The sequence below is a fragment of the Calypte anna genome, chromosome 11 (assembly GCF_003957555.1).
Source record: "Calypte anna isolate BGI_N300 chromosome 11, bCalAnn1_v1.p, whole genome shotgun sequence".
Classification (NCBI taxonomy): domain Eukaryota; kingdom Metazoa; phylum Chordata; class Aves; order Apodiformes; family Trochilidae; genus Calypte; species Calypte anna.
This window is the reverse complement of record NC_044257.1, coordinates 19,879,193-19,903,219: the sequence shown is the minus strand read 5'-3', so window position 1 is coordinate 19,903,219 and position 24,027 is coordinate 19,879,193. Positions and strand designations below refer to the sequence as shown.

The 24,027-nt window shown below is 47.1% G+C and overlaps 1 protein-coding gene across 9 annotated transcripts in view; it reads right to left on the bottom strand.

Moving 5' to 3' along the window:
• Positions 1-24,027, bottom strand: part of ZFHX3 (zinc finger homeobox 3) — a 137,882-nt gene that overhangs the window by 55,871 nt on the left and 57,984 nt on the right. For all 9 annotated transcript variants that reach the window (XM_030457849.1, XM_030457848.1, XM_030457844.1 and 6 more), the window contains exon 4: positions 4,652-4,883. In XM_030457849.1, coding sequence (XP_030313709.1) covers positions 4,652-4,883 — 232 coding nt within the window. The remainder of the gene's footprint in view (positions 1-4,651; positions 4,884-24,027) is intronic.

Here is a 24,027-nt window from a genome sequence, read left to right as displayed (position 1 = left end):
GAAGAGACAGGAGAAAGAGATAAGGGAGGAGACAGATTAATGATAAGAAGCATTTGCCTAAGGAGAAATAGGCTCAGCAGCTGGGCTTGTAACAAAACCAAACCTTGTGTGGTGCCACACGGCGAGGAGGGGACTGCACCATCCCATGCAACATGAGCTGGAGACAAAGCCACCATCCCACTCCTGACTGGCTACATGACCAGCTATGAAATGGTCTGCTGTGCTGAAAATTTGGTGCAGGTTGTTTCACTCTTATTTCTATCATTATCTAATGAGTCATAAGTGCATCCATCCCTACATCTTCAGAACGTTTTGTTTTTTATTATGGGTTTGCTTTTTTTTTTTTTTTCTTTTCTAAGCCTCCATCATTAAAAATCAATTAGCTTATGGGTAATGTTATACAGATGCTTCTGCAGCAAGGGGCTGACATCTGCAGTGGCAGCAGCCCAAATACTACAGCAATAGATGTCCAAAAATACCCCAGAGAGGAAAACAAGCCCCCACCCCTAAAGCTGTACTCTTTCTGATCAACAAACAGCTGAATGTCCAGCCTGGGCCCGCTTCCCTGTCTCCTGCATAATTAGAACACTTCTCAGAGCAAGCTGAAAAGTTTAATTGTCTTTAATTATCCAGTTCAAGGAGGACTGGGTTTCTTCCCTGATGTCCATGTACTTTTCCCTGCCAACGACTTCATCATCCCTTTACTGGAAGCGGAGTGAAGCTTCTCAAGCTCTCTTCCACAAAAGATACAGAAGTTTCAGTGAGGGCTGTGCTGCTGGCACTGGCAGAGACAAAGGTCCTTGTGTCTACAAGGCTGTTGCTGAGGCTGCTGCATGTGTTTTCTGTGGGGCTACGAGGGAATGAGTTGCAACTAATGTGCAATCAAGAACCATCACAATTACAAATGTAAATGAACAGGCAATTGGCACTGACCTTTGTAGATTGTTAGAGGACTAATTAAGGTATGATCAGATGCTCTCTTCCAACAGATTGAGATGCATCTATACAAGCAAATATCTACACACCACCTCAGAGACAGCAATGCTTTTTCCTACATGCCTACACACACCAGTAAAAACACGCAGGCAGACATTTACCCCAGCACCTGCTCCCTGCCACAGAACGGGAAGGGGAGGAAGGCAACTACACAGGCACCTCCACCCGCTGGGTCTGCCCCCTCCTGCCTGACACAAGGCTGAGCAACCAGCAGCTTGATGGGGATGAGGAGACTGGCACACTCTGGATGAACTTAGGCAAAGAGAAAGAGCTATAAAGGATCTTTCAGCATTTGTAGCAAAGCCACCAAAACTCCAGGAGCTGGAGCAATGGTGGCTGCCACACACTGGCCCCTTGCCTTGGGTGAGAGCTCGCTCAGCTGCCCTGGAAGCAGCAGTAGCCAACTGGACCCCAGTCTCCCCTGGGAAGGTGGGACCCCTACAAGGTAATTCCTTGTGCCTGCTTGCTCTTGGAGGCAGCACACCAGACCAAAGAGCAAGAGGAAGGATTATGTTCCACAGTAGTGCTGGGGCAAGTGAGCAGCTGGCCAGCCAGAGCAGCAGGAACAGAGCAGCACAGGCAGGGATGGATTTCTGCCAGCCCAGCCCTGAGCACTGGTTCCACAGGCACTCATCAAGGCTCTGTTCATGGCCTCGGCCTTGTTCTTGTCCTTGCCCAACTAGTTTGAGCATCTCTCAGGACAGGGACTACACAACCCCCCCCGGGCAGCCAGTCCAGTGCTGGGCCACCCTCATGGAGAGGAGATTTGCTGAAGGGAGAACAGCTGTGAGGACTGAAATGCTTTAAAAGTCCTCAGAGCGAACAGGGATAACAGAAAGGGACTCACTACCACAAGTTGATACTGTCTTTGTAGGAAAACCAAATGGATAACAAATATAATTAACTAGAAGGGGAGAACCACAGCGATGATTACCAGGGAGTAACAGCAGCACCAAAACAAACGCCTGCAACTTGTAAAGCATCAAACCAGCAAAAAAGTCAAGTGACCCTCTGGGCCCCTGACAGTCGGGGGCAAAGCACCTTCTGCTCAAGGTGTCTGAAACCCAGGGAAGACTTTCTGGTGTTACCCCTTAGCACCAGGGAACGGTGTAGAAGGCAGCGAGAAAATACTGCATCACACTCAGAAAGAAAACAAGAATAAAAACCAAAAGGGGATCCAGCAGAGACAGCCTGGTGCAGGAGAGGGAAAGGCAGAGAGCCAGCAGAACAGCCCTGCCAGGACTGGCAGCACCACACTGCCCTGCCAGCAGAAACAACAGCCAAAGGCATCCACAAAGCTCAAACCCAAGGGAAAACAAACACATCAGAAGAGTGAATTTAAGCCTAGGTACGTGTGCATTCCTGCTGCATTCCACCAGTGCTCAAAACTACAGAAAAGTAACAACAACCAGCTAAATAATATATCACAGCAGCATTTTATATCACTGGAAATTTAGAAATCACAGAAGAGAAGAAAGGATCAGCCCATTCAAGCCTGATCTTTTTATGCATGAAGAAATTACAATAAATAAATCAAAGTCAAGAAACAAATCACTGTTGTGCCCTGCACGAGGTCAACCCTGCCACTGCTAGGAACATCCCAGGGTGCTGTGCCATGTCCCTGCCTGCTCAGATGCCCAGGAGTGGAGGCACCAGCCAGGTACCCCCTGGCATCCCCACATGCCCTCCCTTAGGACACATCCTCAGCCCAGCCACTGGCTTCTGTGGCATCTCAGGTCATCTCAGCATCTCAGGTCAAAGCAGCCTGCAAAGCAGATCAGAAGTTCCCCCCCCTTTTTGCATTCTAGAGAGTCTTAGTCTTACTTGTATTTTTAATCCTTGAAATAAAATATGAGAAAGTCTGAGTACTTTGTTTGCTGTTAGTTTTTGTGAAGAACCAAAATGGAAATTATCTCAAGCTATTTGAAAAAGTAAAAAAAAATGTCCTTTCAGCAACTTGTCAAGCGTTTTAGTAAAAATGAAAAAAATACATTTTTAAAAATGGTCAACAAATCCTTTTCCCTGTCAGCTCGTCAGATCCTGCATGCTCAGTACCTGCCATGTCATAATCTGAGCGGAGGTGCAGGGAAAGATAAGGTTTCTGAAGTAAAAGACAAAGTAAACAAAATTTCTAAAGTAAACAAATACTTCAAGACTGCTCTGTGTATCACAAAAGGGCACAGATGGCTTTCCCTCTCAGTTCATTTTCCTCTTAAGAAAATTCACAAGCCATACAACACTGTCCAATGTATACTTTCGAGATGTGAATGTTTTCTGCAGCACAGTGTGGCAGAGAGGTAGCAGGGCTGTAAGAGCTGCTGTCCCCTCCGGGGTGGTGCAGACCCACAGCATGCTCACGCTGTCACCGTGACCTTTGAGGCAGCACAGTCCATGCCCTCTACTCCACTGGGCTGCTGGGTTCACAGCTCGGTCACTGTTTTCCATGAGGCTGAATTTAACTCTTAATGAAAAAAATCTCCCGTTTGGGTTTTCAAGTATTGTGCAAGATCTTTGTTACTAACACATGTAATAGCAGAGTGACACAGGTCTTAACTAAACAGGCACTTCTAAGACCGCCACAAACTCTCCTCTAGCTGGTGCTGCTTTCCTTTCACAATGCCTTTAAGCTAAGATCACTTTACTTGTCTCTTAGGTGCATTATCTGCAGCATGCTAGCTCCTCAGAGCACCCTGCTCTAAGATTTGGCTATTTCTACAGCAGCCAAGGAGGAGAGTCCTGGCTCAAGCTGAGATGAGGGCTGCAAAGGCTTTCTTGGCATCCCTCCAGCTCCAGCACATCCCTGACAGCACATGTACAGCTGACTGGAGTGAGCTGTTCCCCCTTCTCCCTCCAAAGAGGACAACTTTATGAGATCCTGCTTTTTCCTAACATAAAAACTTCTTAGACCTTTAAATGATTAAACAATTTCTGTTTTGCCCAGTGTAACTGCCCCCTTTAAGGCCCATTTTCTCTTGCTAGACTCACAGCTGCAGACCTTTTCCTATCAGCTGTCCTTTCTGTGTGTGCAAACGTTCTGGTCCAAGCCCTTCACTTTGTCCACCTTGTCAAGAGGAGGCATGGAAAACAAACACACTCACCCCTCCTCTGGCCCATCTCCCCACCCAGCTTCTCCCCCCAGTCTAATGTGGCTGAAATACTACAAATCAACAAACAAGCTGGGGCAGGTTCACACAGGTGCTCAGGACATCACTCTACTCATATTGCAAAATATCTGTAAGTACAGTACAGTAATTTGTTAGAGTTGCCAAAACCTGACCATTCTGCTGCCATGATATTTCACTGTTTAAGGCACTAAACTGGAACACAGATAAACACTTCTACCTGTCAAACTTGCATTTAGCTTCACTTACAAGTCTGAAAAGAAGAATGTGTGTCTTTGGTGCTTCAGAGCCACCACCCCAAGCCCCCTGGCGCAGATCTTTGCTGGATGCTACAGGTACAACACAGGTCTTGTCCTACCTCAGGGCAGGTGGGACTTCCCTAATGTCTTACTGATAAGCAGTGTCACCCCCACAGCAGGGCAGGGAAAGTCACCGAGCTTGCCACAGAACTGCAGAGAGGGTCTGATGCTGCCAGGCAAACCCAGTGGAGCCAAGAGCCCCAATGCTGCTCATGCAAAAGCAGCAGCACTCACCAGCCTCAGCAGCTGGACACTTGCGGATGGTGAAGATCTGTCCCAGGTCCTCCTCTTCTTCAGGGAGCCCTTTCTGGAGCCGCTGCAGCTTACGTAGGCTTTCACTCCGCTGGTGTTTCATGGAGCGCACGTGCTGGATCAGGTTCAGCTTGGCCTTGGTGGAGTAGTTACAGAGGACACAGTGATAATAGCAGCTTTCACCCTCAACCCCGCTCTCATGATGCTGAAGGTGCTGTGAAGAACAAAGCAGAGAGATATGAATTTCCTGTCTCATCTCCGGTCTCCCTGCGTTAGTCCACTGTAAATTGCTAAAAGACACCTGGGAATTAAGTAAGGAACCACATTTTGACAAAGACACAGCAAGCTCAAGCCTGCTTATTCTCAAGGTAACATTCACTCTCCTGCTTAGAAGAAAGAGAAACGTAATAGGCTGAAACAAACACAGAAGCAAAAATCAAGATAGGGAAGATCATCTCCAGTGAAAGAAAATACCAGATCCAACATTAACAACTACTCACGACCTACGCATGGCTAATTCTTTCACATTTAAAGCTTATCCTGGGAGGGGATCCAACTACATGTCAAACAGATAAAATTAAAATTGATAAATTCTCATTGAAAACTAAGAAGAATAAACCAAAAGAAATCCTAGAACACAATGAACTCATTAGATTGAGAAGTCCTGGAAACTGTGTATGGAAGAGGAGTGCAGAGCATGGACCACCCTATCCATCACCCAGTGCCCTGCTCCTGGCACCTGCTTTCTACTGCCTTGGATCTGCAAGACAGCAGCAGCCTGGCCTGGATGATGTCTGTGACAGTGATCCAGACTGGAAAGCCAGTGCTGAACAGGCAGCTGAGTATCACAATAAGTGAGCACTTGGAAAACAAAAAAAATCCCCTTGTCACCTTCTGGAGCTGAGCTATCGCAGCCAATACAGCTAATTCCAGAGTATTATACCTTGATTGTGTGACAAAATCTATCAATCAATGTCATGGATCCCAAGGATGCAGCAATTAGTTCCTAAAAGCAGAGAGAGCTGCTTCCAGCCCTGCCCTTCACTGGATTTGGGCAGCTGCGGGGCTGAGAGCTCACAGTAACCCTCCCCATTCCCAGAGCACAGTCTTATCACAAGTTGAGGAAAAATTGATACCAAAGTCAAATGGCACGAAAGACTCCTCAGTGAAAGCCATTCCACCACCCACCGACATTTTAGCTAATCAATAATCCCTGCCAGCTCCTACCATCCAACCTCAAGACCTCCTTTTGTCTTCTGGGTCATCTCATGGAACTCTTCCCTCACCATGTGTTTCACCCAAGGCACGTAAGTAAGGTGATCTGGACGTGATATCAAGATTTGTCAATCAAAAATATTGCCTACGTGCAGCCAGGACCTTCTGGTAAAAATCCTGATGTGTATTATCTCAGTTACAGCTAAGATAAGATTAAAGACATATTACCCAGCGCTGTGTGCTCAGCTAACACAGAGGAAGGAGAGCCCTCTGAGTCTAGGAATGATTAAAAATAGGATAGGAGCTGATGCTGCGGCTTCTGATTGGAAGAGCGAGGGAAGAGAATAAATGTATTCTAGATCTGGCTAATTAGACTTGCCTCTTTTGGGATCACAATGTATTTAATTAAATTCACTGTAATATTCAAAGAATCCACTGGGGCACTAATCCCACTGGTGCCCTCAAAAGATTTTTTTGCTGTTTTCCCTCATAAGAACTTCTTCCTCTCATTTCTATTGTTTGCATGTATTACCATCTTCCTGAGCCAGAAAAAGAGAAATGGCTAAAGGCACAGAGAGCCAAGATGAATGACCCAGCTACAAGAGCCAGGTGACCAGCTGCTGTGGCCCAGCCTGGCTAGCCCTGCTCTGCCTTGCCGCCACCCGAGCTCCCAGCAGCTAGGGTCTCACTCCAGGAGCCACAAGGCAAGAACCTTCTCTTGTCAGCTGAAGGGATGTTGGGGAACCCCTGTCCTACAAACACTGTCTTCAAACTCTGGAAGTACCAACAGGCTCAGTGGCAGCTTCTGCAAGAAGGCAGAGGAAACCCCTAGTGAGCAATTAAGAGAAAAATCTGGTCACAGGTTCAAGGAAATATTAAGGACATGGTCTCTGTGGGAACCAGAGGCATGGTCTGTACTGCCCTGATTTAAAAGAGGATTTTAGGAAAGCATTTGTTTTCAACAGTTTAATGAATGTGTTTTATATTCTGCTCTTCTTTTGCTCCCACACTATGGGATGACCAAATAACCCTCCTGCTTGGGTCAGCTTCTCCCTGCCTGTCATGCTGGAGAAGTCAAGCCCTGAGGGTGCCACCACCACCAGCACATCCATCCTGGACACAGCCTGCCTCTGATCCGCATCAGTCTTCCAAGAGGGGAAAGGAGCAGCTCAGAATAAAACACAACAGACAAGTAACTATGAGCTGCAAGTTGCTGGGAGCGATGAAAAACTGGACAAGTACGTGTAGTTTTTCTCCATCACACTGTTAAACTTCCCCCTTGTGAGAATTTATTCATATGACAGAAAAAAACCCTCAAAATATTAAACCAGAACCTTGTTAGAAGACAAATCAACTTGAAAATCAAAAGGAATATATTGTTACTAGGAAAACCAACCAACTTCTGTCAGCAAACATTGATTTCTGCAAGGCTGGGGTGGGGGGAGTTCACCCCCTCCCTCTCAACGATAGGAAACTTCCAACATCTGGTTCTTCACGCATGGCATGCAAAATATTGATCAGGTTTAGTCAAAGCTCCACTTTAAATCAGAAACAGACAGAGGAACACTGATGGAAACCATACGGTGCTTGAGCACAACTTCCCCAGGGGACACGGGCTGTTCCTGTACGTACATGAGCCACAGCACAGCACCATGCTGGTCACAAAACCTATTCCTACATGCAGCTCACACCAAATCCAGCCCGCCTTCCCTCTGGGAAGCCCTTGGGTCTCCAGGCAAAGCCCTGACTCTGTGCCAGAGCAAAGAGCAAGGAGGATCCCACAAAGAGACTTTGTCTCCTGCATTAGGGAAGGGCTAACCTGCGGTGACTTTTTCAAAAGATGTTAAATCTACATCTGCTCAAAACTTCTCTTGTATTAAGTTTATGACAGCCACCCTGTAAAGAGCCCAATTCTCACAGTAACATGATCGGAGAACCCCCCTATAGCACTCTGCTGCCAGAGGCACTATGTTATTTTCCAGGCCCTACTTGCTATGCCTAGTGGGTCAGACACTGTTTTGGGTGATATCTGAACTGTAACCCCAGCTCACTAGGGAGATGCAATCACCCCTTTGAACTGTCTTGTGCTTTTGATGTTTATTATTAATGAGAAAAAAAGCTCAATTTCTATGCAATCGTAACTTCATCTTGTGTAATGCTTCCCCTTTGGAAGGCCCTAAAGCTGCACAGGATAAACCCACTCTGACAGCAGTGGGAATCTCAAAAGCCCTTGGTCTGCAAGCTTTAAGACCAACCATGACTGCAAGTGGTGAGATCCCACCTTTACCCTCAGGAAGTCCTGAAGTTACAAAAAGCAGCAGAACATGGGAGAAAGCTCTCTGCAGGTTCATGGATGGTCGCTTCCGCAGACCTCAAATGACAGCAACGAGTAGAAAGAAACTCCAAGTTTGCCCCCAAGAAGCAGCAGCTTGTGCTCTCCTGCTCCCCTCTCTGGTGCACAAGGGCTTCCTGCACAGGTCAAGGTATCTGTAGGTAGGAAAAGTGGGTGAAATAACAGTCCTGGGGCCAACCCCCCCAAAATCCCAAATAACGGGAAAATAATCTCATGAACTTCATGCAACAAGCAGAGAACCACCACCACCAAAACCGAAGATCCTTCCTCACCCCAAGCCAGCTAACAGGACCACCAGCCACAGCAGTCACCTGGATCCTAAACCAAAATCTGTCCCAGAGCACTGGTGGGGACAGCCAAAACCAGCCCACCACCCTCTTGTTCACATAAACATCCTCTGGCTTACCAACTCCCTTTGCTCAGTATGGCCATTTGGTGGTGTGGATAAGTCATAAACCATCTGGAAAAATCTCTTCCAAATCACTTCTGACCACTTTCTCCAGTTGGCTCTCACATTACAGGACAACCCTTCAGCAACGTCAGAGGCTGCTGAACCACCAGGAGGTCCTTTGAGAAACACTCCACTGAAGTTATCAGTGTTGAACATCTTTGGAGGAGGTTTTTTCCATACATAGCACTCTTACCACTGAACTCAGCATAATGTCTCTTCAGTTAGAATGGGTAAACTTAATAGTGATTTAAAAGAATTGAAAAATGCAGCTGAGGAAGATGGAGCAAAAAATCTGCTGGAGGGTTACAGAAGCTGTGGGAAGGAGCACCACCATAGACTTGCACCACTTACTTCTAGCTGTGAGCACCTACATCTGACCAGCACTAGCGATGAGACCCAGAGCCAGCAGGACCCCTGTTCAGCCCACGGTGCTGGCCAGCAAACCAGGGGAGCAACACAGAGGTTACACAGGATTTCAAACCACAGAAGGTTAACTGTGAAAGCCACCAGCAGCTCACCCTTCTGTGCTCACGAGGAGGTGCTAGAGACATACCAAGGCTGATGAGCACATCCTCAGTGCAGAAGGATGACCAGGGACTGACTCTTCCACAGGGTGAAGTCAGGCAAGGGTAACTAGTAAAAGGCTTGGTGGAAACATTTCACATGCCAGCGAGAAGTGTGTGTGGGACAATGCACTCCTGGGGAGCTACAAGAGAAAGGACTCTACACCAGAGCTGGAGGGGAGACTACAGGTTGTCATGGAAAGAGACAAGACCCTGTAGCAGAGCTCAGGAGTCTCATAAGCATCTCCTGGCCCCCACGTGCCTCTGATCTGCTTCACAAGATAAATCACATAGTCCTGGAAGAGAAGAATCTGAATTTTTAATGAAAGTCACGTGGATGCAGCTGTCTGATCCTGGTCCGCTTCAAGTACTCCATAAAAGTCAGAGCTGGCCCATCTGTCTTGCTCTCATTTCACACCTGCAGCCCTGGCTGGAATTTCCTGCAGCCAAGGGAGCGGCCACAACGCACAGCGAGAGCTCACGATGGGAAGGGCTGGTGTGTCTGCAGACAACCCCCAGCCCAGAGGTTTTAAAAAAGAGGGGAAAAAAAAAATCAATTCTCCACACAGCAGGTTCAAAAGATGAATTTATGCTCTTTCCTATTCCACCAACATCCTGCAATTGTTTACTGCTTCTGAAGAGGTGGTGTTACAAAACCCTTCCCTCCTTCCAGCCTCTCCAGCCCCTTGTGTAACAGCTCTACGGTGCAGTGCCTGACTCTGGAGCTCACTCTCACATGTCCACAAGTTTTTGCAATGTACCTTGTGGTGGCTCGAATGGCCTCATGGTGACCATCACTCCCCCACTGCCAGCTGGAGCTGCCTCAGTGTCACCCAACCCCTCAAAAACATTACCACAAAAACATCACCACAAGATGAGGACAAGGAGACTTTGGGCAATAAACCTGGATTTTTTTTTTTTACTTATTGGTTTCTGATCTTTAGTTTTTCTTCCCAAAAGGCTGTACATTCAGCACTCCTCCAGCCAAAGAGGCTGAGATACTTGATGCAAGTTAAGTGCACACACAAAAAAAGGTGGAAGACCCACACAAAAAGGGTGGAAAGAACAGCACCAACCACCCCAATTAACAACCCCTTCTGAACCTGTACTTTCCATGCCCTCCAACCCTGCCTCATGTGCAGTGAACATCCTGGTACCATGACAGGGCCAAAGCAGGCGTGAGAGCCCTGGGCAGGCAGGTGAGGAGAACTGAGTGTGACCAAGCAGAACTCTGGACCATTGTGCCACGAGCCCCTGGCTGTGAGGTTGCACAGCAGGAGGGAAGCAACACCAAGGACTTTCCTCAAAAAGCTCAGCAGCAAGAGCCAGGCCAGCCAAACCGAGATCTGCTATGACTGGGAAAGCTCAGTCATGAGCAGGAAGCACAAAAACTCTGAGCAGCTCCAGGGAACAGCTGGACACGGACGGAGCTGTCCCCATGGGCCATTAACACTATCCCCACTGGTCAGGAGGCTGGTGCTTGCCATAATGAAATACCTTTGGATTCCTCCATGAATGACCCTAAAAGCCACTCAGCAAAGGGGGCCTTGTTCCACCAGTCCTTGAAGTCTCATTAAAAGCCAAATATTGCTCAGCTTAAAGATGGAGAGCTCAGCATGGATTTTACTGAACGTTAAATCAACCAGCAAGCGTAGCCAGCAAACTCTGTGGCACTTTAACTTTAAATAATGCAATAATTATTGAATTTCCTTTTTATAACCGAAGTGCTGGAATGTAAACAATGGGGCTGTAATTGCAGGAAGGGGGGATCAATAGAGGCAATCGTTTTCAGCCATGTTAATTGTAAATACAATTGCTCCAAGATGTCAGCCTCGTTCTTCTCGCTCCCAGAATCATCCTAACGGATGACAGAGTCCAACTTTCCTATTACAGCTGTTCGTTCCTTTAAGAGGTTCTCAATCAGGTCTGATCAATCTGTCAAGATAATGCATGGAGTAAGTAAGACTCTTCCAAACACAAGCTCCCAATCAATAGCCTGGACCTGCTTAATGAGGAGGGGCTAAAGCCCAGAGGGAGGTAACAGTCCCAGCTCCTGCTTGGCTCTGGCAGCAAACTTCTTCATGGGGCCTTGCTGAACCATTCAGCTCTTAACAAGGACATTGTTTATGCAGACTATGATGAGCAGCATCCTCACATATTTACAGTCCCCCAGGGTCAGGGGGCAAAAAATTGACAGAGATTAACAGAAAGCAAGAGCCAACAAAGGTTGAAATTATATTCGTACCCACCCACCCTGCTTTTAATTGTGAAATAGACCTCAAAGTACTAATTAATCATTCGCTAGAAGAGATCCCCCAAGATGAAAAGCTGTGTGGACCGCTAAAGGTATCAGAGCATCATCACTAAGATTCCTCCCATGCTCTTGAGGAAGAACAAAGCCCATGGTAAAGCTTGCGCTTGCCCAGCTGTGCTGACCACCCCTTCCAGTTGGAAGAGGCAAAGCACAATAGCCCATCAGCTGGAGGGCTATGAGGGCATGAAGGCAGCCCTCAGAGATGCCCTTGCCCATTGGTATTAACTCTGGCGGCACAGGGGTCTCCCTTGGTACAGCTGGCACCACGCTGCACGCTGACCAAGCAGCCCAGGACGGGAGAAAACAGAAAGGTCTTGCTAGGCTCCTTCCTACAGCCATGAAACTCCTCTCCCACCACTGCATTACAAGAGCTGCAGATACAACAGATCTCAACTCTCAAGCAACTGCAACTTTCAGGAATTTTCCAGATCCCTGAAATCTTCCCCAGGGAGCTGCAAGCATAAGCACTGCTATATGTGGAGCTGAATACGGGAGTGTGTGTATCGATCTTGCTAATTATAGTGATAAAGCACAATTGAGAGTTCATTTCCTATCAGCTGTTCTGAAAAGTGCTGCCCTCAACCTTGTGTGCTCCTGCTCTGGCCATGGCTCCCACTGCAGGACCCAGGACAGCCCTTTGGGTCTGCATGGCCACTCCCTGCCACTCACTTGTGCCCCTCTGACAAACACGAACCCAGCAAACTGCAGGTGAAGCACACCCCCCTGTCACAGATGAGGGACCTGAGAGACATACACCGTGAGGCAAGCTTCACACCATGGTTTCTGCAGAGCAGCACAGCATGTTTGGTGATGGTGATGTTCTTCTGCAGCCTTCCAGCTTCACCAAAACCTGAACTGGTGACATTTTGCTACTCAGAAAAATGTACTGCTTTGTCACTTTATATTTTCCGTGGATTTTGTCATCCCTGCAGAAACGTGACAAAAAAGCTGTACTTTGTTCTTAAAAGCAGTGCCTGCAAAGTACTGTATGGTCAGCAAGAGGATAAAAACAACTCAGCAACGTCACTGAGGAGGAGGTCAGGGCTGCCAGTCCGCTCCTTTCTCAGTGCCAGGGACAGCCAAGAGCCAAGGAATTCAGGGAGTCTTATCTTACCCAGGGTTAGGAAAAGTGCAAAGAACAGCTGAACATGATGACAAGGCAGTAACCAAAAGCAGGTTCAACCATCCATCACAGCCCCCAGTTGTTTTTCTTTTCCAACATATTTTGTACATATACTTGAAAATAGTAAGTTCAGTGTGAATTGTTAAGCTGTGAACACTCAGGTGAACTGGGGCAGCCTGTAAATATGGAAAAGCACTGGAGAAAAGGCAAATTAGAGAATAAAAAAAGGCTAGGGGGAACCTGAAAAGACTGTAGGATTAAAATCTGTTGTCCATATTGTAACTATACAGTTGTTGAAGGATTGAAAGAGGCTTTCTGCAACACAGAACATGACTTGGACTGTGGGTACAGGTGATGTATTATTTTCTCCAGCAGAGGTGATCCATACATTATGCTGCGAGGGATTTAGGAGGCAGCTCTGGGTGCTCAGAGACACAGCACGTAACACACACTGGTCTTGGGTTGGGAATACCATCTCAGACTTAAAACAACTGCCCAAACCCTCGGAGCCTGCTATGAGCACTGAAATTAAAATGGCATTTTTCTCTATATTAAGTCTTTTGGAAAAGAAATCAGCATGCTCTGAAGGCAAAGCTTGAGGACTATTCCTCTGCTGTGGACCCAATGGGACAGGAGGGCCCCACTGCTGCTCCCCACAGGCTGTGCTCCCACAGACACTCCTGCATCATGGGACCATTGTAATAATGCTCTGCAAAACCACGTGGGAAACTGAACCAGCCAAAGAAAACCACACCGAGCTCACGTTATTTAATAAAATACTACACACACAGATTAACTTCCCTTGCCCAGTATTTATTGTTTCATCTATCTCTAGAGAGGGTACAAGCACTATGAAAGACTGAAGATTTCCTTGTTTTCATATAGCTTCTTTATAACTTCCTACAGTGATGTACCACATCGAATCCCAACAGATAACCATACAATAACAACAACAATACACAAGACAATTTTTTAATCCTCTCCATAAATCGAAGAATATCAATATCAGAGACATGGATGACAACCTCTCCTCACAGAAACCAACAAATATGCATTTAGGAGCGACAGACCATGCCCATCCTTGGTCCGCAGTCCTCACAGAGAAAGATTTCTGAAAAACAACTTCCACTTTCTGCAGTCAATTAGAGGACTCTGTGCAGACTTAGACAGTGAAAGCCTAAAGTGTCCTCCAGCAGTCCTGCAACACAGAACTGCACACCCCTATACACAAAGCCCTCGGTCCTTCCAAAACTGCAGCTGCTGTGGTGTACTGTGGTACCTCCTCAGCCGTCAGGTCATCAGGATCATCACCAGCCTCTGCTCTGCTCCCTTCTCCAGCACCCCATGCAGCATCAACCTCTGCCCTGCCCAAGCTGGGCTTGCAGGGTCAGACCAGGATACAGACAAGTCCTGGTGAAGGCAAAGCACCCTCTGGGGCATGTGAAGTGTTCCAACAAAAGGCAAGATGGACAGCAGCACTTTGGGGGGGAGCTGTGACAAACCGAAGTTGCAGGTGACACAAGATTTTTCATAAGCAGGTGACACGTGGGGAGGGAGAACCAAAGGAAGGTGCAGTGAATTCATACAACAGAGAAAGGAAGCAGAAAGAGGAAACAAAATACTCCTTGAGTCTTGAAGGTGAAATGAAAACCAGCAGAGCAAGACTAAGGCAGTGAAGCCCTCCCAGCAGAGCAGCCTTTCTGCAGGTGCCAACTGCAGGGCTGGGCACCGAGCTGGGCATCCAGGACTCACCCCTGTGTTGCACCTGCTGTGCATCAGCACACCCAAAACACAAGGAGGGAAGGAGCAGCATCCTGTGAAGGTAAGATCATTAAGTGTCTGTGAAACACACAAACAGAACACAGAGCACCGCAGAAATGCCCATGAGAAAATAAATAATTCTTCATTCAGTGAAAGCTTTGGATTGTATTAGACAAAGCCTGGGGCAATGTAATGAAAGAGGAAGATAAAAAGAAACAGAATAATTACTCATTCACAGAATGAGGCAAGAATCCTACTGGAAAAATATATATGGAAATACTTATAATTAAAAACTATAATAATGCCTGCACACAAAGGGATGAATTAAAGCTACCCAAAGTCTGATATTTCCTATGTTTAAGATGGCTGTGAGGGCTTCGTGAACTGAATGGACACTAAAATGTCCTAAGAATTGTGAATATAAATTCAGACAATTCCTCCTTGCCCCACATCACTGAGCAACTACCCTGTGAGGAAAGCCACCAAACTCCTAGTGAGGAGAAGCCTTCCAACCACAGCCTCCTTCAAATTTAACTGGAAGATCTCTTTAGTCCTTGAACATGCAATGGTTCGTAGCACACGCTGGTAGGCCTGGTTTCCACCAGAAAGGACACATCAGTTACCCATAAAAATTTCCATCAGGAGAACCATTGGGCATTAGATGCTCAATTTCCAAGCTGCCCCTTCCCTAGCTGTCAGTCCTGCATATCTAAAACCCAATGCAATTGTAGGGCACTTCCATAGAGATCTACAAGAGACCAGAACTGCTCTGAATATCAGTTGCAGCCCTTCCCTCCAAGAGAGACTACTAAAAATGGATAATATGGAGCTTGTAGAAGTACAACAAAGCAAAGAGAATAAAATCTGAGATTATAAAAGTCTACTCATTAGTGCTCCCATTGTTCAAGTGTATCTGCATCCACTTGTATTTCCTGTGTACAGGTACAAAAATTCCTGAGAGAAGCCAAACACTGCAGTTACTTGTACTAGCAATTCTAGATCTGCAGTGTACTCTGTACAGGTAAATGATAAACACTATGAAGGCAGCTCTGGTCAGCATTAAGACGACTTACTGACTACTGCAATTCAGGAAAAAAATGGAAGCAGCAAAATCTTTTTCGGGAGCAATGTCCACTTGTGGCAGAGAAGTGTGAAGAGATGACAGATTTCTAAATTCTATTTACAAAAGTGCATGTGCAAATCCATTTACCCCAGTAACCTTAAAATTCTCCTTTCTGTGATCATGTGGGATTAACTCCTTTGAAAAGATACTTGCTTGACAAAAGCATATGCTATCACGAGGCCAGTAGGCAGGTTTCATGTCTAGATAACCTACGTGCCCAGCCCAGAGTCAGACATTTCAGTAGGTCTACCTGGGCACTGTAGGGCATATACCAGAATACCCAGGAAAGTAAAAAACAATACAAAGGTGTAAAAACAATACAAGAAAGGTTCCTACTTTGTGGGACTAGTAAGAATACACACAAGTGGACAGGAGCTGTCTGTAACACAGACCCCATGACATTAAAATACTGTATACAGAAGGACTCCAATGTCTTTAAAACCTCTCCCATCTATGGTCAAACCACATTCAAGAACAGCTCCAGGACAGTCATTTTCCAAATGATTTGTAGCAGAGCATCAGCATCTGCTCCATTTCTAGCAGTGCAAGTAGTGGTCAAAACCACCCAAGAGTACTGTCCTTCTCCATGTCTCCTTCCTCAGCAGGTAACACCAGCAAGCACACTCCACGGAAGTACAAACATGGTCTTAACGTGACACATCTGTCACACCCCCAGAGTTACCAAACAACCCCCATGAATGCTGTGGGTATTACAATTTATATCTGCAGTTCTCAAACTGGGACACTCTCAGCCTTTTTTTGCTGGACAGGATGAACATCATTCCTGAAAGAAGGAAGGCATTAGTCACCCCAGGAGAGCTCACAGCTATTCTGTGAGGTCTCTGTTGCTGTTCACTCTGCTGTTCACTCTCCTTTCCCTGGCGCGCATGTGAAGGCTGCAACAACCTTGTGAATTTCAGATAAGAAAGGATGGCTGATCCAAAAAGTCAGCCCCCGAATTAGGGGCTTCTCTGCAGCACAGGCTGAGGGTTGTGAGGACAGATGAATAGGGACAGGGTTACAAGGAGGCCCAGCAGGAACCTAGATAAGGTACAGGACCTGCCTGCCTGGAGTATGACCAGGGGGCACCCAGAGGCTTTGCCACAGCACGAGCATTGCCTGCAGCCACACACCCTGCCAGTGTTTGACATGACCCTGTCACAGCCTCCTCACCAACACGAGCCCTTCCTACCCCTTCCCTTCCATCCTCTTCAATGTTCTGCAGCTTTTGGCTAAATCTACCTCCCAGAAAGTTTTTGGTATGATAGTGCAGCTCCTCCCCTGTCTCTTTTCCACTCCTGGCTGAGGAGAGCAGATCTGCACCCCAACATCAATCACTGTCATGAGCCCAGGCTGGTGCTGAATCTCAGCCCAGCACCGGGGAATACAGCAGCCCCTGTCTGTACTGGGCAGCTCTCGGTGGGGCTGGGAAACAGCCCCACGCAGGACACTGGACTGACCCAGCTGGGATCTCTGGTGCTGCCCCAGGACCCCTCCCAGACTCTGCACGTGCCACCAACTCTGTGGCAAGATGCTGTGCCAGGCACAGCGAGTGCCGCGCTCCTTCCCCCCCAAAAACCCCGAGGCCTCCTGCGTGTACGCTAACCACAACCCTTTGAGAGGCTCATGTATTTACAAACCGAGGCATGTTGAAATCAAAGGGGATACCATATGACATAATTCACATTAAAATGTCAACAGGTTGACAATTTATAGAGTCAATCCACCAAAGGTGGGGAGAACTAAGATGTGGTAATTGTTTAATTCCCGCTTAAACCAACAGCAGCTTTACCTTCAAACACGATACAATGTGCAGGGCCTTTCAGGCGTGCTGTCAGCCAAGGGATGCCAGCAGCTGGCACTTGGCCAGGAATTAGATAACTGTGTTAACTATTTATGAGCACTTCTCACCAGTAGGGAGGTGGGCACTGGGCTGGGGAAGGCAGGGTGCTGTGGGGGAAAGGCAGCTCCAGCCCACCCCACGGCAAATATTTGCCACTAGCACAAGGACAACCTGTTTTTCAGGAAGGCAGAGTCCTACTCATCAGAGCACTCTGCGGCAACCCCGAGCCTCTGCTGCAGCAGGTCCCACTCCACAGTACAGAGGAGGACACGGGGGCTGGGCATGTTGTGGGCACCAGTGACCAACCTGCTCACACTGTGACTGGCACTGAGTGGCCCTGACCCAGGTGGCACCTGCAAACACCACAGCAAAGAAACAATGCAGGCACAAAGTGCCCCAGCTAGAAATTATTTTAGTGCATATGTGAACTTTTTACCCCAGGTACATCGCAGCAGCTTTGCCTGTATCAAACCCGTTTTGTGAGACATGACATCTGGGCCAGCTCAGCTTGCTGAAATCGCCTGCACACAGACAGGCTGCTGGCAATATGTCTTGTAGCCAGCAGTAAGGCATAAGGAAGAGACGAGAAAGAAATGTGCACCACTGGGACAAATTTTACCTGGATAAACCGCAGCCAATAAATTTTCTATAAATGCCAGCTAATGCTGTCCCTTGGAGAGCACTGGGAAGGGACTGCATGGACTCCAGAGTCCTCTGCACAGACTTGCTGTCTGTACATAAACAGTAACACCTCATTCTCTCTTCTACCTCATTAACTGAAACGCATTAAAACAAGTGTGCATTGGGAGCAGAAAATGAGACTGTTAAACCAAGCTGATATAATCCTCATCAGCTGTGGGAAATGAGAACACATCCATTACACTGAATCAAGCATACCAACTGTGATTTACTGATAATGTTAAGACCCCAAGAAAGATGCTCTTCCCCCTCAACTGTGTCTCTCCTGCTTCCTTTGCACTATGCAGCTAAATCCACGGCCTTCAGGATCACCTTGTGTTACATCTAGAGCAGTGGGATCACTTTCCCCCTCCAGACACAGTGCTGTGGGCCCTTAGTCCAGCCCCAGGGTTTACCTGGGTGACAGACATGCTGCTGAGGCAATCACACCTTGCCCGAATGTTACCAGCCTGCAGAAGAGCACAAAGGGGAGCAACACCACAGCACCTATGCACACCCCCCCCAGTGCTGACACCACTGCGTCCTCAAAGGCAGCCCCTAGTCCCCAGGCTGGGGGTCAAATGCAGCAGGAGACTGACCTGGGGAGTCTCAGCAGAGGACACAAGAGCTGTCAGGCAGTGACCACTGACCTTCAGCAGCAAGGGACCAGCTCCACACAAGGATAAGGAACTGTTCCCTGCTCCTGGGGGCAACCAGGACCCATTCCCAGCCTTACGAGTGAAGACTTGCTGGAGACGTTGGAGAAACACTCGTTTCTTACCCCAGGGAGTCAGAGCAAGGGAACCCTCCCGGCACGGGAGCTGCTGGCTGCGGGAACCAGACAGACCACATTCACCTCACACAGACGAGCAGCTTCAGGCCTTGGGTTTGAACTGCTGACCTTACCCCAGCGGCTCAGGTTTCCAAATTCTCTTATCCTTGCGCCAAGCAGCGCTTCTGGTGCAGCAGGAGGGGGTCTCCTCTCCCCACAGCCCTGCTGCCTCTGGACTCGCATCAGCAATGTAAACAACCACTTCGATACCTGCATCTGCTGTTGCTGAGTTTTTAGACTGCACACGACTATCGAACAGCATTTCTCTCCCAGCCCACTCTGCTGGGAGCACAGCCTGGGATGCAGCTCTCGGGACCTGCTCCTGCATGAGAACCTCGGGGAGGGAACAGGACACGGGGGGGGCTGAGCCAGCAGCTCCCAGCCGCCTGCGCGGGCATTCTGAACAGTGTCCATGAAGTCTGTTTAACCAGCATGATGTGTGCAACGGAATCACAAAGAAACAGTCATTTAAAGTGACATCTGTTGGATTAATTAGCTGTGTAATTAGCCTCCCCTCTGTGGAGATAGGCTTTGTTACTGCTGCCTGAAACTTCCCCAGGTGATCTTCTTTGTAACTATCGTTCTCCGAGCATGAGAAAGAGAGGGGTGGGTGGGACAGGGCTGCAATGCCTGTTGACAGAGGAAGGAATAAAGCCCCGGGGCCATTCGTCAGCTGAAGGGAAATAACAACCAGCAGGTTAGAGGATGGCAACCACCACATCAGCGTGGTGAAACCCCAATGGGTCATGTGCAAATGCCAATACATGGGCAGGCCTGTACCAGGGGTGAAAAAGGAAGGGGGACAATTCAAATCTTCACATTCTCCCCAATTAGATGAGAGCTCCCTGGCCTCTGCCTCCTGCACCAGCCCCCCTCAAGAGCTGAAAGGGGGACCTCAGGCAGTGAGAACTGCCAAGCCACAAGGCAGCGACTGTGTTCCTACCTGGGCCACCACAGCCTGTTCTGCTGGGCAGAGAAATTCTGAGCCTGTGCTTAGGCCAAAGAGGAAACCAGGAACCCGGAATTAATTGCATTTCTCCAATGATTCAGTGGCCAAATAAAGGTACCTCCCTAGAAGTCCACCTCCCTGCATTAAGTGCAGAATGAGAGGGAAGGAAGGAATCGGGGCATTAATTTCTGGTGTTGGGACAAAAGCAGGTGATAATGGAGCTGTGCAGCAACTTCAACAGCAATCAAACCAGAACCTCAGAAAGTACTGCAAGTTGATTCCAGCAGCTTTTCCATATTGCACCACAACATCCAGGCTGCAAATTCCTCACAGCTTGTGGCAATGGGAAGGGTTCAACGGGAAGGCAGCTATGGAGAACAGTGACACAGAATGCTGCAAAAAAATCAACTGCCTCCAAGACCTGTTCTGGTTACTGCACACAGACATGCCAAGTCCTGCCAGGGCTGCAGGTGCCCCAGCAGTGGGATGGGACGGGAGGGTTTGCCTGTGCTCTGCCCTGCAGCCTGGCAGCATGGGCAGAGAGGCAAAGTAACCCCGAGACAAGCATCTTCCAACAGCTGCAATGAGGTTTACCAGAGCTTGCCCAACTGTACCCAAAGGCACAACTTTCAGAGAACCTGTTGCACAAGTGTAACTTATTGCTTAATTTGAATTGCAGAACTTGATTGCACACATTACAGTGCAAGGCCAGAATTTTTTAGGATTGGCAAGGAGGGCTAAAAGAACATTATGGTATTAAGTTATGTATTATGCATTCATTATTTATTTGTAGCTTAATGAATTCCCTAAGAGACAGCAAACAAAGAACCTCTTCTGCTGCTTCCACAGTAATCTTGGCGACTTTAACTGTTTCAAAATTTTATTCAGAACTATCTGTGTTATCTCAGGAGAGAAGACAAAGCGCCTTGTAGCCTGGTTGCACTAACAGCCTCACAGAAACCAGCAGTTCATGCCACGTCACACAGAGCAGGTTGGGGAGAGCACCTTATGGCCTCCTTCCCAGCTTGCAAATCAACCCTCTGCCAGAGATGGATGCTAATGAATGGCCATCCATTATTTAATAAGCTCATTGTCAAAGAGCCTGCAGCTGCACTGCCGTTACCTGGATTGGTCTATCATCATCCCTGTGCTGAAAGCCTGAGCCTGCCCCAGCCACAAAGAGGAAGGAACCAAGAACATTTCCCAGGCCTCTGAGGCACATCAAGAGAAACACAACAGCCCAGATGGGGACAGGGAGCTACTGGGTGGGGGAAACACTTGAGCACAGGTTTCAGCAGACTGGGATTACAAAAATGAACCACAAACACAGACAAAACTGGTATAATGCATGGAAAATGGTGGTACAAGATTCACCCTGCTGCCTCACCATGACAATGACATCTTGTTGTGAGAGACCAGCTGAGGTCCAGAGGTTGCAAGACCTCTGTTACTTCCCAGGGCTGATCCTCTCTCCACTAACCCACCCAAACCCAGCCCTGTGGAACCACAGCAAACCCAACCCCAAGAGCTCTGCAGAGCTTTTCCAGGGGCTGCCTCACAGCTGGGAAAAACTGAGCATTTCTGCATGAGGAGAAAAGCTTGTCAAGGTATTTTGCAGTTGCTTGGGTTTTTTTTCCTTGGTTTTTGTTTGGTTGGTTTTTTTAAACCCATTCTCACAAATGTTTTGAATTCTGCATCCTGTTTGAGAGCAGCTTTTGGCTATGTGTTTAACTCTCAGCTCCTCTGGGTGATCACTAGCTCCTGTGCCATTCTGCAGTCTCCCTCATTTGTTATTCAAGTTGCTTTCCAGGGTGGCTTCTTTGCTGAGCTGCTGGTTGCACATGGCTCAGTGCTTCCTGGAAAACTGTTGGAAGGAAAATCTAAGAGATTGAAGTCCATGAGTTAAACACACAGCAAGCAGTGCTTTGCATTTTTAATAGTTTTGATTTCAACCCTTTCAAAAAGAAGTATAGAGAAAGTGTATATTTTTGTGATCCTATAGTAATGTGCTTCATTACAAAGCACCTAAAGGAAGGTAAAAACATACTTTAGTGCTGGGGTGATGTGCTGGAGCAATGTGTCACTCACAGAAAGCTGCAGTCCCAAGGTTCAGGCTGTGCAGACAGGGTGTACTGCACTAAGTTTCTTGGCTACAAGTTCAGCAAGGCTCAAAGTTTGTGCCAGGTCTAAGCACGCTCCAGTCCTCAGAACAGCTTCAGTTTGTAAGCTCATCACTCATCATGGTTTTATCCAAGACTAGAGGATGGCAGATTAAAGGTTTCAAAAAACAGCTTTGTGGGGAGACTTAACTGGGTATTCACTTGTGAAGCTGTTGTTGCCATTTTAACTTAAGACCTTGTAGGAAATCAGCTAAAAGTCCCTTACACTCTGTAATTTAAACAAGCTTTTAGCACAATTCATGTTACTCATGAGTGTAATTCACAGCTCTGATGCTGCATCTGTAGTTTAAAAGATAAACTTGCAAAAATAAACCCAAAACACACAGAAGGCAGACAGTGAGTAAATCAAAGGTTAATACAGCTCTAAATCCTCTGTAACAAGCACAACAGACACTGTGTGGACAACTTTACCCTAAGAACCTTAAAAGGCAGAGATAGAAGGAAGTTTTTGATAAAAATCAAACCCACAAACTTGTTTCCTTTTGCCTACGTTAAATCATTTGGGTACTTCAAAGCTGAATTCCACCAGCTACAGGCACAGCTCTGGCAACGCCATGCTGAGCTCTGGCAGGGCTCGAGGTTGGAGCTGGGATGGCTCCAGGGGCTGCTGACTCCAGAGCCACCACTTGCTAGCAATGACTAGGGTCAAGTTTTCTGCCTCCACCCACAGCTATGGAAGGACAGACCAAGCAGAGTGCTGTCCAGCTCCTGGTAGTACACTGATTAAAACCACTGAGAGAATAAAAAAACTTCACACTTTAGTGTCTTGTATCTTGGAGCAAAGAACTATTATTTGCTTCTCACTGATGCCATTAATTTCCTGATCTTTTTTTCTTTTTAAAGCTCACAAACTCAAGGTATTTCTTTAAAACTCTTTACCTGACAAAACAGAGCTTGCACACTCAGAAGTACTGGGAGGAAAAGGTGAGCAACTGCTGCCTTCACAGCCTTTGCTCCACTCTGTATTCATATGTCAAGCTAACTCCAAAGCCTGTTTATTGTCATCACACAAGTCATTCCATCCAGCTATCACCTCTGCTACTTTCTCTAGGCTTCCAGTTTTTTTAATCCTTCCTAAAATGAACTTAATTGAACAAAATTTTCAACCATTAGGCAAACCAGATATTTACACAGTTTCCATGTTTTACCCTTGCCTTTCTGCTTGTTACTAATCATTTAGCTAATGTTTTCAGAGAGACAGGGAATGATTACTGCCAGGAGTCTGCCATTCCATGAGCAGATTCATGCAGAACTCCTTAGTGAAGAGTCCTGGTAACTACAGTGACATTTTTCTTTACGGGTACCTCTGAGACCATCTCTTGCATGTACCCTGTGTAAAGAGGCTCCTTCTATTCTCTGAAACAGACAAGAAGTCATTCCTTCCCCTCTCCATACTGAGGGCCTTCTTCCCTTGAAATACTTTCCTGTTTAATCATGTTGGATTTTGTGTGGACTTTGGCAGGGTTTCCCCTGCTCATTTTTCAACTTTTTCTCCTGGGTAGTATACATATAATACAAGCACCTAATGTGGTTTTAAGTAAATCCTCCATGACTTGCACATGTCACACCTTTTTAATTTCTCCTACAAGCAGTTCACCCATTTTCATTTTAACTTCCAAACTAGATAATATGATGGTAAATGCTCTTTTATCTGTTATGGAAGGATACTGAACTTGAATGCATTATCACCCAATCACTACATCTCACACAGTATACCACACACCATCTAGGATTAAAATCTTGTTGGAATTTTCTAACAACTTTCTTCAAGATGACACTGAGAGAAGTTTAGCTACTGACATAGCCTCAAATACTGCCCTAACTGTGTGATGTGACACTACTGCTTCACCCCATGAGACAGGACAAGACAAGGCACATGCTGCTTTGCCTCAGCCCTGGAAGCTCCCACCACCTTCTGCTAGGTTAGCAGCTGCATCTCTGGTTGTCCTTTCCATGGGTCATCTTCATTTCTT